This window comes from Petromyzon marinus, chromosome 31, assembly GCF_048934315.1.
Source record: "Petromyzon marinus isolate PM22_M1 ecotype Great Lakes invasive population chromosome 31, UKy_Petmar_22M1.pri1.0, whole genome shotgun sequence".
NCBI classification, from domain to species: domain Eukaryota; kingdom Metazoa; phylum Chordata; class Hyperoartia; order Petromyzontiformes; family Petromyzontidae; genus Petromyzon; species Petromyzon marinus.
This window is the reverse complement of record NC_133697.1, coordinates 7,539,919-7,556,853: the sequence shown is the minus strand read 5'-3', so window position 1 is coordinate 7,556,853 and position 16,935 is coordinate 7,539,919. Positions and strand designations below refer to the sequence as shown.

The window sequence follows — 16,935 nt, the reverse complement described above, 5'->3', positions numbered from 1 at the left end:
GGGGGGGGGTGGGGGGCGGTGGGGGGGGGGTGGGGGGGCGGTGGGGGGGGTGGGGGGCGGTGGGTGGGGTGGGGGTGCGTGGGGGGGGGCGTGGGGGGGCGTGGGGGGGCGTGGGGGGGGCGTGGGGGGGGCGTGGGGGGGCGTGGGGGGGCGTGGGGGGGCGTGGGGGGGGTGGGGGGCGTGGGGGGGGCGTGGGGGGGGGCGTGGGAGGGGGTGGGGGGCGTGGGAGGGGGTGGGGGGCGTGGAAGGGGGTGGGGGGCGTGGGGGGGGTGGGGGGCGTGGGAGGGGGGGAGTTGATATGCGCGTGGTGAGGGTGGTGAAATATATTTTTTTTATTTTTCGTTCTTTCCACCAAACACACTGATACATTCATCCAGCTGTGCCATATCCCCGCTTATGAAAATGCAAAGGGACCTTTGTGCCTTCACACAGTCGTAATGATTACATTGGTGTGCGGAACAAATGTCTTAATGAAAGGGCATGCTCCAAGGAGTGTGCATAAACCCTGTGCCTGTGTACCATTAGTAATGGCTAGAAATGGCCTGATTATTAGGGGTTTTGTAAGATCTTAAGATGAATGATAATGCATCGCCCAAGCTCTTTGTGCAACGATTCATTTTAAGTGGCCACTAAAATGTCCTATCGTATGTAAATCAGAAATAACCACGCAATGTACATGTGCAGCATTCGTTCGTTTTAATAGTGTATTGCCAGACTGTGAACAATGTTATCTTTAAAATTAATCACTGCCATACTTTCATTGACCATTGCTAAAATAATTTCAATTATATCGGAGGGCCTGCATTATTGATTCCACCCCCAATACTGGATAATATTTACTTAATATGTGTTCGCGTTGGAAGGAACAATGTTTTGCACTATGAGGCAACAACTGGAAAGGTAGCATTAAAAAAATACAACATAAATGACTTGTCAAGGTTAAAATTTGGGCCGGTACTGATAACACATATCATTAGCGGCGTTCTTTTTTTTGTGCGTGAATCAGCAAAGAGCGTCAGACTTAGCTGGAAATCTGCTGGGCTGGAGGACATTTCGTGGGGGCAATTGGCTCTGATAAGGGGCTCTCGGCAGTATCACTTGCTCAGGAAGAAATGCAATGCTGATTTAGTGCAAATGAGTTGACTTGGTCAGCCAAAGGAGATAATATTATTTTGGGATACACTTAGCAGTTTGAGGACAAGCGAAGTGAATTTAATTACTTTGGAGCACACTGGGTTAAGGATAAATGTTACAGGTTATTAATTATTTCAGAAAATGCGCTTGCAGGTCAGCCCGCTGTTCCCATAAATAAGATAGTGCGGCGATATTTATTCGGGTGTGGGCAGTTCTTGGCGAAACAAACATTGACAGAGGTCACGGACAGTTCGCGTCTTCTTTATGATGAGATGACAATGTAAGAGAATTTGAATATTTTTTTAGACTGGAAGAATCCGATGAGCTATGAAGCTCTTGTTTGACAGATGTCCAGTGTCAACAGGAGCCACCTGCAGCAAAGGCAGCACTAAGTGATAGTGAGCCTTATTTTGTGCTGATAAATTCCCTAGGGATTTACACGTTTCATGATCTCGTATGGCCGCGAGTAATTTAAATTTACGAAGGTCTGGATTTTAATATCTCACAGATAAAGTGAAGTGAGATTCCCCCACCCCCCTCTCTCTCAGAGAGAAACAAGCAGCCGCTATATTGCACCTCCGACTTGCACTGGTTGGCTACGTGCGGTGCGAAAGAAGTTCAACACGTGCATACGCGCATATTCAAATGTTACGTCCTCATGTTCTAACCTGGGCTCGCTCCTCTGCTTCCCGCAGGTGTCCGATGACATTTTAGTGGCCTCGGCAGAATGCCCCACGGATGACGAGGATCTCGAGGAGTGTGAGACCAGCCCAGGTGAGTTAGGTTAGTCTGTCGCTTTCATGCACACATCCTCACTGCAGCGGCTTGCCAGAGCTCGTGAAGAGAGCTTCAATGGTAAAATATGTGTACCATGCCATGTACAAAAAGAGGCTGCACACTCACTGTTATCCCAACAATTTATTGTTATCCCACCAATATATAACTAATCGTTAATCATAGGATAGCTGCCCCCATTGACGATTCAATGATCAGACCATTTTTTTATTTTAGGCTTCTCAAGTAGGCCTGAGCTATGAATTGCAAAGCTTAAAATGTTGCCTTGTCATATGTGGAACAGCAAAATTAGGTAGTAAATTGTTCAGTAATCAGCCATGGATTAAGTTGATGACAGTCTCAGAAATCTGATGATAACCGTTTTATTGGTCGTCTAATTATTTACCAGAGACTGCTAAAGACGTTAAACCGCTGGCAATTTAGTTGAATTAAAACCATACCTTAATTTGGTGGAGTTTTAAACCTTGCTCAAACAGTTATCTAAAAGAGAAGCATGATGTCTTTGCATTGCCTTGGTACACTTTGCAATTTTAATAATACATAAGCTGACGTGTACATTGTTTGACCACATTTAAATATATCTGTTTTGTCATTCTGACGTGAATATTGTCAGTTACATTCAATGCAAGAATAATTTCCATATTCTATAATTTATCCTGGTTAGTCATATCTGATCATTTTATGTTTTAACTGCTGAGATTATGCAGTCAGGTTTTGTAGAAGGATAAGTTCCTCTAAAAAAAGAGAAAGTACATTTTTATTTTTGGATACATTTAAAATATCCAATTATTACGTTATTATTGAAACTGAGTTTAACATAGGACGAATTTTCAAAGGTTTTGTAACTTTACCTCCAAAATTGCTATCTACTCGTCAAATTTAATTTAATAAAATGTGTGTGCAGTCCTTTTACGCTATAGAATTCTCAACTACACATTAAAACCAACTCTTTATCTGTGAAAACGTGTACTTTGACATTTCAAATGTTGTACTATTTGTTGGAAAACAGGTAAACCACCAGGTAATGCCCTTACATACACAGTAATCGTAAACTCAGAGCTTAACATTAGAATAACTGAACAAATTCTGTGCACGAATATGTGAAATCAAATGCATTATTTTCGGATTCACCAAGTGGGGTCTGTTATTCTAGATAACGGAATGGCTGGGTGTTTCAAATAAAATACCTTAAACATCAAATAGAACACTCACTTTAGTGCCACTCTTTTTTTTCAACTTCTCTTATGCATCAAAATCGCTAACATTCCAAGACAAACGCATCTTCATAGAAGCATAACTGTGGTGGTATTGCAAAAAATATGGGCGCCAAAGTGGCAAGATGTTAACTACCTCGCCTGGTATACAGGAGGCCATCGTGGGTTCGTTCCCAACCCTGACGCCTGTATATTTGGGGTTTAATTGTCCTCTCTGTGGTTGCGTGGATATTTTTCCGGTTCCTCCAGTTTTTTCCTCCACATTTAGAAATATAAGCCATATCATTGATCTATAATTTGTTTGCCATGTCAGGTGGGCAATTACCTGGTAAAATAAAAAGTTGACCCACGTTCCCAAACCATGGAAGCCTGTCTATTGTGTGCCCTTGAAAATAATAGCCGCTAAATTTAGTTAAAAATCAGAGCAGCGCAGGTCCGACACGTGACTGTGGAGCCTGGGATATTCCAATCAAAACATCTTGTCCTTTCACTTTTTTGCCCTGCGAGCTGAGTCATATATTGGCTCGAAGAGAATAACACTGGAGTCAAAGTGCTGCATAGAGATAGTTGGATTTTTGTGGACATGCGGTATGTGTCATATGCTGCCTTAACTCATTGGCTGATCGTTTACAAATGTGATTGCATCCATTTGAAATAGACACGTAAACCATCCACCGAAAATGTACTTAGCCACATTGACGCATGCACAATGGGATGCGATGAGACATTTTAGTGCCATATATTTTATGTTTTCATGGGGCAGTCAAAGGAACACAATGCCACTTAATAAAGGGAGAATGTACCATATGTTTGGGAGATGATTGGTTATTTATTGCTATCCCCAGGAAATATTATGTCTGTCCATCAGACTGTCCAAGGATACTACATGTGTTTCTTATGAAAATGACACAACACCTTACAAACATCAACATGAAACTTACCACGCAGCTTACCATTTACCAGTTCACTCGATCTGTATATGTTTGAGCATGATTTGGAAAAATGTTCTTTGAAAACAGTTTTCCGTAAAAAAAGTCAATTACGCTATGTACCAATCCAACGTGGGTGTTAGCTCATGCTCCGATTAGCACGGTTGGCTATGTACGGTGCGAAAGAATTTCAACATGCATACATACGTATATAGTGCACAACAGTTTGTACACGTATTTGCAACAACACGGAGGCTCTCTTGATTGAATTACTTGCCAGCTTGTAAAAATTTCGCCACTAGCCTGTGTTAAGCTCTGAGTTTTATGACGTGCACATTTTGTGTCCATAACCATTGTTTGATGTCAAATATTACGCAGCAATGAATGAATGCTGTTATTAGCCGTATAAGATATTAGTCTTTAACATTGTTTTTATTTTAAGCGTAACTTTTTTTAAAGGTACTAGTTTTTTCCACCTGATGTTAAACATGCTCAATATGTTTCTTAGCATTGTTTATTTAAAAAGTGTAGGCATATATATGAAGTGTGGTAAATATAAATATGCTTTGTTATGATTGTCTGCTTTTATATGCCGTACAAAATGACATGCACAAGTTGTTTTTGGATTGACGGTGAAATTGTTTTGCCTGTTGTAACACAATCCTCAGCAGCCCGCCTACTAACTCCTACGTGATACAACAAATAGCACGAAGATTACAAACGACGTTGCCCTTTTGCCGGCTAACGTTGTTCACTAGCTATAGCGACAGCTGGGTCCCAGCAGTGACAGTTCCTGGCAAAAGCCACTTTTACCCAGGCCCTAACCCAGCAACAACACCTTGTCCCTTTCGGAGACCCTGACCCACCTGGCCCTACACGCGAGCACTGCATGCCCTCCCTCCCTTCCTTCTGTGCATCTGTATCTCCTAGGCTTCCATTCATGCTTCTCCTGCTTCTTACCCCCTCTTCCTTGGTTTTTTGCCAGCCGCCTTTGTACCATGTGCCGAGACAGAGCGATATTGAAACAAACTGGGCTGGCGTTTTCACTGCCTCTCTCTGTGCGCCTCAGGGCACGCCTTCAAATTAAGTGCAGTAATATTATTGTTGTGTTTAAATTACGACGCAGATTAGGACAGGTCAAGATGCATGTTTCTTCTTCAGAGCTCTCTTAATTGTAACTGAAATTGGTCATTAATCAAGCTATTATCAGCTTAACTGATCAAGTTAATTTACAGTAGTGTAATTAATTTGTATTCAATTAATGTGTTCAAAACATTTTTTTTAAAAGTCTATAGAGACGGCTACATTTTCAATTGATAAAAACAACTATCTTTGTTTATATTGGCCAGCCCAGCTCTGTTGTTATTATCTCTGTGGTCTAAGGTCACATACGATGCTGAGTAATTTGTGTGTGTGTGTGGACTAGAATGTGCAGTGCCTGTATTAGCACATGCACAATCGGCGCACCTCAGGCTTTAAGGGAAATATTCTGCCACAAATTATGATACTCATTTCCAAGGTTTTGAATACACCGTTAAGGGGAAAAAATTACATTTTGGATAACAGTACATTTTATTCATAAAGCAGACGTTGCGTTTAATTTGGCTTACATTTTGTCAGGAAAAAAAATGATTGAGTACGAAGCACAACATTTAGCACTGTTTATAACATGAATTGAATTTGCTGAAAAAAATCTAGATCATGTTATATTTACGTAAACAAACTGCGAAAATTGTACTACATTATATATTTGTTTCTTTCGCAAAATTACACGTTGATTCCTTTAACGCCTGATGTGTTCAGATGTGCACTGGATGGCATTCTATTAACCCCTTCACAGGCCTTTTCAGCTGCTGTAAATGGTTTTAGAGAAAAAAAAAACCAAAAGTATAAGATGTCACATTGGAGCTGCCATCAGTATGCAACGTATCCAGTAATATTGGAGACGGTTTAGCGAGAATACGATTAACCTTAATGGGGGTTAAGTACCAGCTGAGGAACCCATTGTGTTGCATGAGCCATTTTGAGGGGCCCCTGTCTGTCATACACAGCACAGTCGGGTATTTACTCCGCTCACGGCAAGCTCTATTGCACACAGAACTACGCAGGCCAGCCGCAGAGGGACGTTCGGCTTATCACGGTCACGTAGAATGGAATAGTCTGCATTAATTGACGCATGTGTAAACGCAGCAGTCGCCCTTGATAATATCACTGATTCGTGCTTGAGGCTGGGCCGTACGAAATATGGCACCGTGCCTGCACCCAACTTGAAAATTCGGGTTGTCTTGGCTACGGGTGATGGTGCCCTCTCTCTCCCTATGAAGCGAAATGGTACATTCCCCTCCAGTAAGACCATTTTACGGGGATGGCCTGCCGCAATGTTAATGCTGCAGCGCGCACGCAGAGCGTCCTCCCGATTGTAAAGCGGAACGTTGTGTGCCATTGAACCGCCCTCTGGTGGCCGGCTGGTTGTATTGCGCGAAAAAAATGGCTTTTGAGTAGGCAGTTGGCGTGTTCAGGCAGAGTGGTTGGAGCCCAATAATAATTTACAAAGCTTTGTCTATACTCTTTGGTTCTTTCGGTAAAGTCACGTAGGTATAAGATATTTTATTTTATAAAATATATTTTTATTTTATAAAATATTTTTTTTTATATACCTTTTTTGACTTTACCGAAAGAACAAAATAGTATGGATTCCTGCAGTCACGAAAGCTTCAAATCAAGCCTTTGGCTATCCACTGCTGGATGAATGCCTCCCCATGCCGTGTTGGTGATTGGAGGTTTTATTGACCATACTTCACCACGCTGGTCAGTGCAGGTTGGTGAAGGGGTTTGTCACATCAATCAAAACATGCCAATGAGTTACTATTGTGGCTGTCGCCTGATGAGGCTGGTCGTAATTACCGGCGAAACATCGTGCTCGAATTCTAAACGATGTGGGTTTACTCTCCAACACACCGGTGTGCTGAACTGGCAACTAAGTGGGGTGTTTTGTTTGCATGAGAAACGTTACTAATTGGCTGTGTCAGGTGGTGGCGGCTTTAACGTCACATTTATACTTACGCGATTTAACCCCCCCCCCCCCCCAAAAAAAACGATATTATTGTTGAAGTCGGTTGGGGAGGTGTCCCAGGCTACCCAAAACAGGTTAAGATACCACTCACAATCGACGTTAGCCACGAGCAGCAATAAAACTCTCGAGTGCTAGATTCATCGTACAAGTGAACTCACCACTGCTGTACCCCGCAGCTGGTTTCTCAATGGAAAATTACCGCGACTTTTATTGCGTGTTGGGCGTTAAGTTAAAGTATTGCGCGGGCGGTGAATACTTCACTTGTGCCTTTGTGAGTGAGAGCGGCATGTAAGCCTATCCTCCAACGTGTGCTTTGGATGACAGTGACAGTATCCTTGTGAGGGGGTTATGATCGCCTTTTGGTTTATTTGACTGTATATTTATTGCATCTTTAAGGAACGCTTCATATTACTTCAATTCACGGACGGTTTTTTTTTGTAAGCACTGTTTCGCCCCTTTTTGTCCATTTATTCCATAGTCCAGTTCAGAGCAGTGTGTTTTGTTTATTTTTGGTTTGACGTTACACTCCAATGCAGATTGCATTGAAATGCAGATTGCATTGAAGAGAGTTTTTTTTTTTTAACAAACTGCCTCTCCAAATTAAGACACGATTGGGTTGTGACCTTCCATGCATTCTTAGTCAGTTCCCTCAACTGGCTTCTAATAAGGAGTTGTCAACCTTCCTTGCTGGAAGGCAGTTTGTCAGGCGTTCAAAAACACGTGTGATCCTCCATTGTCGTGGAGTGCCTTTGTCTTTTTTTTTGAGACTCAGATTTGTTTCCGTTTTTATCACATTCCCCTAAATGCAACTTACTTTAAGCATGCATTGCTACATCAAAATCCGTCAGCCCATCTTTACTTTGTTAGAAGGAACTTTTCCACATATACTTTGCATATACGTTAATTGTAACCGCATTGGCATACGCTCAATTGTGTTTTTTTAATCTAAATTTCCCACGTAAGTCTGTTAACACAACCCGATGTTTATCTCATACCGATCATCCTCTTACGTCCCATTAAAAATAAACTAGATAGCCCTCTACATTGCCAAGAGAGAGAGAAAAAAAAATATCTCATCAGCCAAAGGTTAACCCATGCAATCGATTGGAATTACTTTCCGTGAAAATAGCCATAGAAGCGAGCCGTCCAGCGGTTCAAACGTGCAGCATTTTCTTGTAGGCACCTGAGAAAATGTGTTGTGCATGAGTGAAGAAGTTGCAAGTTAGGGCCGTGTCCTGCGCAGCGTTTTTTGGGATTCCTCTTTCACGTCTTGCTTTTGTGTCACTCGTAAGCGGATGGGCACAGGAATGCTCACGGTGTGTATGTCCCCCCGTCCCTTTCTTTACAGCCAAAAGCTCTAGTGCCGGCCGAGCGCTCCGTGCCCCCTACACACGGACATGGCAGCTCAGTCACTCTCTCACTGCCCTCATGTTCATCTTGTGCCATACGCTGCGCGTGTAGCGCGTCGGCCAGTGGTGCTTTGATGGCTCACCAGCCGCACTCCCCCCCCACCCCCAAGCCCCACCCCCCCCTCCCGTCTCTGGACAATGCTTCTGCAATGTCGTGGCTTTATGAGCAAAACGATAGCTCTTAAATAAACACAAAAAAAAACATTAAAAGTAGAAGAAGGCAAAAAAACCCCACTCCCGATTTATCCTCATGCTAGCGCAGTGAAAATTACTCATTTCGAGAAAGGGGCAAAATAATTATACGGACAGCGAAAGATGTGTACATAATGAAAACGTGCAATATAATTTAATGATACGATCCTTTTTTCTCTTCAATAAACATGTTTACATCGTAGTGCCAACATTATTATTAACAATCATTATTATTATTTAGTCAGTTGTCATATGCTGTGATATAACATTTTAACGTTTAATGTTTCAAACGACATTGCTGAAAGTATTGAGAAAAAGTGCGAAAACTGTTATTTCAAGGAGATCCTTACGAAATTATCTTTCAAATTTTTTTTGTTCTTCATGCAAAAATCATGAGGGCAATTTGTCGATGTAAGTTGACCCAACTACGCGGCATACTTTTTTTTTAAATTCACTTTTACCATTAGGCTAACATTTTGCTGTAAACATATCTTTACACATAGATATTAACGACATCGATTCAGTTGTAATGCCTAATACAACTTTTTATAATTACCTAATGCATCTATTGCATAAATGTTCAACTGATTATACATTTTTGATGTTATTCTCGCGTGGCTTTTTTGCAAATATGTATTGCTGTTCGTTTCGTTTTGTTTTCCGTTTCCGAATGCTCTTTCGTTTCTTAGCTTGCTCGTTTTTTTTCTTTTACTTGCTGTGTCTTTGTCTGCTGGCTTGCCTGCTTTGTCCCTCTGTGCACATCCTAACTACGCTTCCCCCCCTTTCTGTTCTCTTCTCTCTTAGGAGGGGAGTTAATATACCCAATTGTAACCGAAGAGCCCTTAGAATTCCCTCTGCTAGCCACCCACACTTCATTCATCCCCCCGCCCCCTACGCATCGCTCCCTGCACCACACTCCGCGCACCGCAGCGGCCGCCCCAACGGCCCCGCCGTCCCCCCACCGGGGGGCCGCTCCGCGCTGCCCCTTGGACGTGGACGCCGAAGACAGCGAGTGCGGCGGCCCCGCTTTAGTCTCGGGCTATGGCTCGGGCGAGACGCTTGACGCTAGGCCGCCCCCGAGCGACGACGAAGATTTTTCGCCGGCCCCGCAAGTGCCGAATCGGCGGCCCGGACCGGGCGACTCTAGGAGTAGAGACTCGGCGTATTCCCCCGGCACGGGCCGCCCCGACGCTGCCGGCGAAATCGCGCGACGACCGCAGGCCAGCGAACCGAGGCCGCTGGCGCCGGACATGGTCCTGGCGCCGCCGCCGCCGCGCACGGGGCTAGGCGTAGAGAACCCAAAGCTCAGGAAGGCTGTAATAACCTCCTCCCACCCCGTGTCTCCTCGTGATATCCCCACAGCGAACCCGACCGAGGGAGGCATGGGCGGCAGCCTGCCCGGCCACAAGGTGGTGATTCGCGAGTCGGGAAGCACCACTGGGATGGTGGTGGGCATCATCGCCGCCGCCGCCTTGTGCATTCTCATCCTGCTGTACGCCATGTACAAATACCGCAACCGTGACGAGGGCTCCTACCAGGTGGACGAGAGCCGTAACTACATCAGCAATTCCGCGCAGACCAACGGCGCGGTCATCAAGGACAAGGAGGCCAATGCCTCCAAAAGCTCCACCAAAAACAAGAAAGGCAAGGAAAAGGAATACTACGTTTGACGCGGAAGAAATCGAGAAAAATTGTGGACTTTCGAAGGCCAACTGCCGCCCTCCCTGCTTCGAGACTATAAAATGATGCTTTCGGCCTTTTAAAAGCACCCCTCCCCCTCCTCCCCGTAAGAGTGCGTGCAGACTTTCCAGGGTAGGATGAGATGGCGAAACGTGCCACGTATGATGATATCCGCTCCCTTAAAATCGAGAAGCCACCGTCTTCAGAGCTGAAGTTGCGGATATCTAGCCAAATCCTAAACAACCAACGGATCCCAGTGACTGTGATTGAGAACTTTCGGTAACTCTTTAGTGTGTGTGCATTAATCGTTTGCCGCTTAAAGCATGTATCCAAATTTACATTAGCTAATCGATAAAAAAGGGAGCTTTCTTGCATACAGAAAACCGATGCTCGGGGGGGGGGGGGGGTGCGGGTTATAACTGTTCCAGTGTCGTTCCTCGGTATTGTATTGTGATGTTTTGCGTTACTGTGTGTGCCAATGTCATTCCCGAGAGTTGAAGAAGCCCTCCCGTAGGTGTGATTTAAAAATAATATATATATACAAAGGAGTTTTAATTTCAGCATGTTATTTCATGCAAGATTATACAAGCTATACATACTGATAATGTTGAGCAAGGATACATTGTGTTTACCATGTGATGCTGTAGTGCTCATTTATAAAAAGCAGATCTACGATGATTGTGGACAGTATGTATAACAAAGGTTATAAAGTGAATTGGAAAGCAATGTTTTACGTTTTTGTACTTTGTTTGTTGCATAATGTTGCACCTAACATTATTTGTTTGTTTGCTACCTTCTTACAACTGAATGGGTTTTTTTGTCACGGTATGCATAAATATTCGAATGATTATTTCCAAAAGTTTTACTACGAGATGTTGTTTATACCATAATGCTCTAACGAAACTATTCTCACGCGTTTAACCATCACACCTAAAACGCCTCTATGAATTGAAAAATGAAAGACTTTTCATAGATATTAATGGAAAGTTTCAGTCGCCATACACAGGTGTTCAATGACAAAGCCACCACCACTAATAACTAACTACCCTCACACATTCACTGCTAGTGTAGTTAACATCTTGACCCGTCGCAATTCCAAATCTTGACTATTTTTATTTCTTCAGCCGCATGTCCCACGAAAGCAATTTTCGCGACGCATTTTAACATAAAACGGTCAACCAACGTACGCGCCATACGCCAAATCAAACACTAAATGTGATCAAAATGAGCAGAAAACTGTGCACGATGGATGAAGGTAAGTACTCGGAGTTTCTAAGCTTAAACTTACTGGACCTGTTCCATCTCCTCTCCGTACTGTGACCGATGGCTCTGGAATTATTTTTTTGCGTGCAAGTGTAGTCGCTTAACTTTCAACACCCTCTGATCTGCTGACATGAATTTCGCGAGTTTCGTACAGCCCCAGAATGGTCTGTTTATTCTGCCTGGAGGCGTGCTCATGCTGATGTAAATAAATGTTCGGAGTTTGTTTTTTTGGTAGACAGTTTTGTAATGATTTCCTCATCGTTCTCCAGATCAGGTTTTTAATTTGCGTTGGACGAATATGTCAGCAATAAAGGGTCATTTTGATCACGTTTTGTAATTTTGTGAGGGTAAAGTGGAGGGAGGAGGGAGGGAGGGAGGGGGTGCGGAGGGAGGAGGGGAGGGCATTGTAATCCATTATACTTTTTGTGGTTGCCACCTGACAATGTTGTTTTATCAGGAACGTTTCGGCCACTAAAATGCCACCCCTGCCCGCTCACCCCCCCTCCCCCCACCGATCCTGGAGCCCCCCACCATAATTTCATAACCCGTTATTTCTATTCAATTTAATGCAGCCAGTAGCTAATACTGCTTTACATCATATTAACCTCGAAATACGTTTTATTTAAAAAAAAAAGTTTTTTTTCTCGCTTCAACCGTTTAGATTACATTGTACCAAAATTGTAGTATTGCACATTATTGTTTGACGACAATTAAAAATCCAGTATAACATACAACAGACTGACTCATAGTTAAAGACTAATGTACAATTTTGGTTCTTTTCTTGACTTCGTACGAGAAAAAAAATTAACAATTAAAATTGTTCAAATTATGTGAAAGTTAAAAATGCAACAGAGTATGGGACCCTTTGGAAAGCTTCAGAAGAAGTCTTATTTTATTGTAGACTACTTTTATGTTTGTATTTTTGTATTCATTGCAAAAACAATAAATAAGTATTACTTTATCTCAAATATAGCCTCTTCCATGATGCTAATTTTTACATTCAACTACCGATGGCGATGGTTTGGGTGAATGCGCACACAAGCACGTGTAATTGTAAACATCAACATCCTACAATACTGACATTTTAATTGTGTGTTCGGGTAAGATCTGGGAGGCCGCTTCTCCACCCTGCAGCAGCAGCAGCAGCTGTGAGATGTGGCAGAGGGTCCAACGCGTTGGTGAGGTGTGGAGCAATCAATGGTTTTGGCCACGATGCCATCTTGATCTTGAAATTTAACAACAAAATACAGTTATACTCCAATCCTCATCATAAAATATATACTGTATATATAATTGGCGACGTTTCAGGCAATGGGCCTTTTTCATAGCACATTCTTACAAAAAACTTTTTCAAAGCAAGGCTTAGTGCATGCATCTTCTAAGAACTTAAAAAATAATCATGCTCAAGATTGATTAAATGTCACCTCAATTGTGATTTACTTTTGTCGATTAGTCCGCTGCACCACCGGTATTAAGTTTTACGTCCACAGCAGAGACGAAATTATGAACTCGGCTCGCGTGCAGGAGCTAAATGGAATCGTCACATTTCAGGATTGCGTGAAATGGCAACAGCTTGGGGATACCTTCATCCAGCAGTCGATAGATCATGGCTGATGACAATTATCATAACCACCAAGTATGGCACTAATTACTCTGAAACACATCCCGATTAGCACGGCTGGCTACATACAGTGCGAAAGAAATTCAACATGCATACTACATTGTGGCAAATCGAATCTGACACAATGGCATCACATGAGTCGCAGTCTAAAATATTATAACCTAAGAGTAACTTCCCAACACCGGCAAAGTAGAGTGCATTAATCTTCACTTATCGGCGTGATCGAATTTCACTCAGAAGCTGATAGATATGCGCTCCTTACTGTTGAAATGAGTAAGGAAAGGAGGCATTGGTGGCACAGTTGTGGCGAGTACCCTGTCGCTCTACCACTGGAGGGCGTTGCAGCCTCGCTGCCCACGATCGAGAAGCCTGGGAAAACGCAACGCGCCAATTCAAACCAACCCCCGACGCTTTGGCCACTTTGGCGCGCTCACGTTGCACCGATTTAAATCTATTCACATCCTTAGGATTGTGCGTGGAAGAATCGCCTGTTTTTTTTTATGTTGAACGTGCTGGAAGAAAGATAAGTGTGGCTTGGGCAGGTCACGCCGCTCGGAGAAGGGGAGGATGATGATGATATGATGGGTGTTCCGATCGTCGAGAGTAAACGATGGAAGTTGACATCCAATGAATGTAAATGCGTCCGAGAACGGGCGCCCCCAGTGTTTGAGATGGAGTGACGAAATGAGCTCGTGTGGATTATTGACATCGCGTGATCGTGAGAGCTGGTGGCGGCTTCAAGAAGGTCTTCCATTACAACACGCCGAACATGAAACGTATTCAGTATTGTTTTAAAAAAATATTTCCAGAATATTAACGCTAATATTATTTGCAATCCTAACTCGTGGCAATGCTTATATCGGAATTTAACTCTTTTTAAATCCGCTCACGACAGGTCCACACAGGTATAGGGGCCGTCCATAATGACGTCACGCACCTAGGGGGGGGGGGTCAGACAATTGTGACGATGTGTGACGAGGGGGGGGTGAGCAATGTGACGTCACATCAAAATGCGCAACTTTAAATAAATATAGACAACACGTTCTACTTAATTAAATAGACGTTTTCATAAATGTTTTCTCCTACAACATCAAGAGTGCAGCGCCACATTAAATACGCACTACAATAACAATAGTTTAAATCTATTTGAAGCATGTTTTATTTTCAAAATGGATTTTTAATGGGGGGGGGCGCAGAGCTTTGTGACGTCACATTTGAGGGGGGGTCTGACTTTTTGTGACGCCGTGTGACGAGGGCCCCCTAGACGTACTTATATTGGAATTAAATCTGCTCACGACAGGTCCACACAGATATAGCCGGCAAATGCTTGCTCACGACTCTGCTGGCGTAAGGGTCTCTCCGCTTAAGAGAGAGCTCTATTTGTGTATTTGGCCTACTCTTTGTACTCTGGCCAGACGTTTTGGAAGAGGTGCGAATACCCACACTTTACCCCCACCTGCCCATCGACGTGGGTAGACAGTGGTGGAGGAGGCTGGGGTGACGGGATTTCACAACCCTGGCCATTTTGTCAACCAACTGGCACGCCTGGAGATCGAATGTCTCGGACGACCTCTGGGATTGTGCAGGTCCAGCGTGCTCACCGTTAACCACCGCGGTAACTCCGTTGACATGTCAGCTTATTTGTGGGAAATATCGAAATAAAATCACGTTTTCATTATGCAATGCTTCAGCCAACGCACGGCAACTCGGCCGTGTGGTAATTGGATATCGACTTACATTTTCAGTCGGTGCCTTTATATAAATTCTGTAAAGTACGTTTTGTAATTGGGGTGGAGCCGATGGGGCGTGGTGGCCTCCGCCTGCAAACCTGGCTACTGTGGCTGTCGTGTAAGTGTAAGGTCAGCAGCGCGAACATTGAGTGAGTGCACAAAAAGAGACACGTTCGAGAGGCAGGTAAGAGGGACAAATGGATTCGAGAGACATACGCAGGTCGACAAACGTCACGTTGACTTCTGAGGAAAATAAGTGTGCTTGGGAAGGACACACCGCCGGATGGGATGCTCGTGGTGGTCCGGGGATGACGATCACCCCGATCCAAAAGCACGAGCATAATCTTGCTCGTCTTTATATCATAATTTGACCACAGACATTTATCAATCTTTCTTCCCCCCCCTAAGTAAATCGCATCTCTGGCGTGTTTGCCTTCCTTTGGGTGCTGACTCCATCGTTAGTCTCGATCACCGAAACATAATTTTTTTTCTTCTTTCGGCAAAGTCGCCTGCTGGATGCAGGCCTCTGTCGTGACTTTACCGAAAGAACCAAAGAGTATGGATTCCTGCAGGCACGAAAGCTTCAAATCAAGACTGAAACATTGTCTTCTTGCGACGAGGTGTCCAGCCCAAAGCCCTAACAGTGCTCTCTTATCCTGCGCGTGCACTTCACTCCACGTGTTCCTTCTTCTCTCGTGTTGCAATTCTAAATGATGCACCGCTCCCCCTACACCTTTGCGCACTTTCTTCGCTTTGTTTGTACGCCCCAGCGCAGGCCACCTTGCACTTGCTGAGAGCTCACTTGAAATTATTTGCATTGTCCTAAAAAGAAGTACGGTACTGCATGATGCAAACAACAACAACACAGAATGATACAATCACGCGTGTTTCCACACGAATACCGAAAACAATACGGGTTCGGAGTTATTGGCAACGTGTTGTTTTGTCCCTGTCCTTATCTAAGTGAGCTTCATGGGTGATCTCTGGTGCCGAATCTGTCACTAGCGGGGGTGGTGGGGGGGGGGGGAGCGAAAACGAGTCACAGCTAAGAACGTGGCTCGTTTGCCAACAAGTCTGACAGCTTATGCAATCACAGATTATCCCAGGACATCATCGACCAATGAACTTCCACAGATAACCAACCCAACAGGATTAATGGAGAGCTCTGGGAACGAATATGATGGAGATGCTGAACCTAGTCCCTACTTGAGTGGAAGTGAAGGATATCCTGGAAGAAATAAAACCACGTCAGTGTGGGTGCCCTTGTGGCCCTTCTCGCTCATTCGTCACAACAATTATTATAATTATCAGCCATGGTAAATGAACTGCTGGATGCAGGCCTCTATAGGAGCAGTACGGGTCTCGACTTGTTGCGTAATGAGGATTGATTGGTGGGAAACGAAATGAAAGAATGCCCCCACCCCGTATTTGTACAGAACGTACAAAATATCAGAGGACCACATTTGTGATTTTGAAATGTCTTAAGCTTCCAAACATCAGCAGCGGGAGAGACGATTTAAGTTACTATAATTCAGAACGTTGACTTTTTTTTATGTACGTAATTTGTTACAGTTCAAACTTGTGTGACATTTCCATACGAATTTTAATATGTAAAGGTGCAGCCCCGCCAATTGCTCGTCGACGTCACCGTTGGCTAAAGGACCTCCGACTAGAGGGTATCTCTGGAGAGCCACCCCAAGAGTGTATTTTGGCCTACTCTTCCACGCTGGCCAGACATCTTGGAAAGTACCCACACTCTACCCCACCACACGTAAACCTGCCGATTGACTAATACTGGAGAAGCCCTTTATACTGCTGCTGGGTGGACAGTCGGTAGGGGCGAGGAGGGGGAAGTTTAAGAAACCTGCCCCATTGTTTCAGCTGCCATGGCGTGA

General features: G+C 44.0%; 1 protein-coding gene across 40 annotated transcripts in view; it reads left to right on the top strand.

Moving 5' to 3' along the window:
• The window catches only part of LOC116947744 (neurexin-1-like), a 401,559-nt gene extending 388,902 nt beyond the window's left edge, over positions 1 to 12,657 (top strand). For 16 of the 40 annotated variants that reach the window (XM_076070792.1, XM_076070791.1, XM_032963811.2 and 13 more), the window contains 2 exons: positions 1,830 to 1,908; positions 9,551 to 12,657. In XM_076070792.1, the coding sequence (XP_075926907.1) occupies positions 1,830 to 1,908; positions 9,551 to 10,416 (945 nt within the window). In that variant the 3' untranslated portion in view covers positions 10,417 to 12,657. Of the gene's footprint in view, positions 1 to 1,829; positions 1,918 to 8,493; positions 8,774 to 9,550 lie in introns of those variants that run through there. The other 24 variants (XM_032963829.2, XM_076070802.1, XM_032963825.2 and 21 more) reach the window with 4 other exon arrangements.
• The last annotated feature ends 4,278 nt before the right edge of the window (positions 12,658 to 16,935 follow it).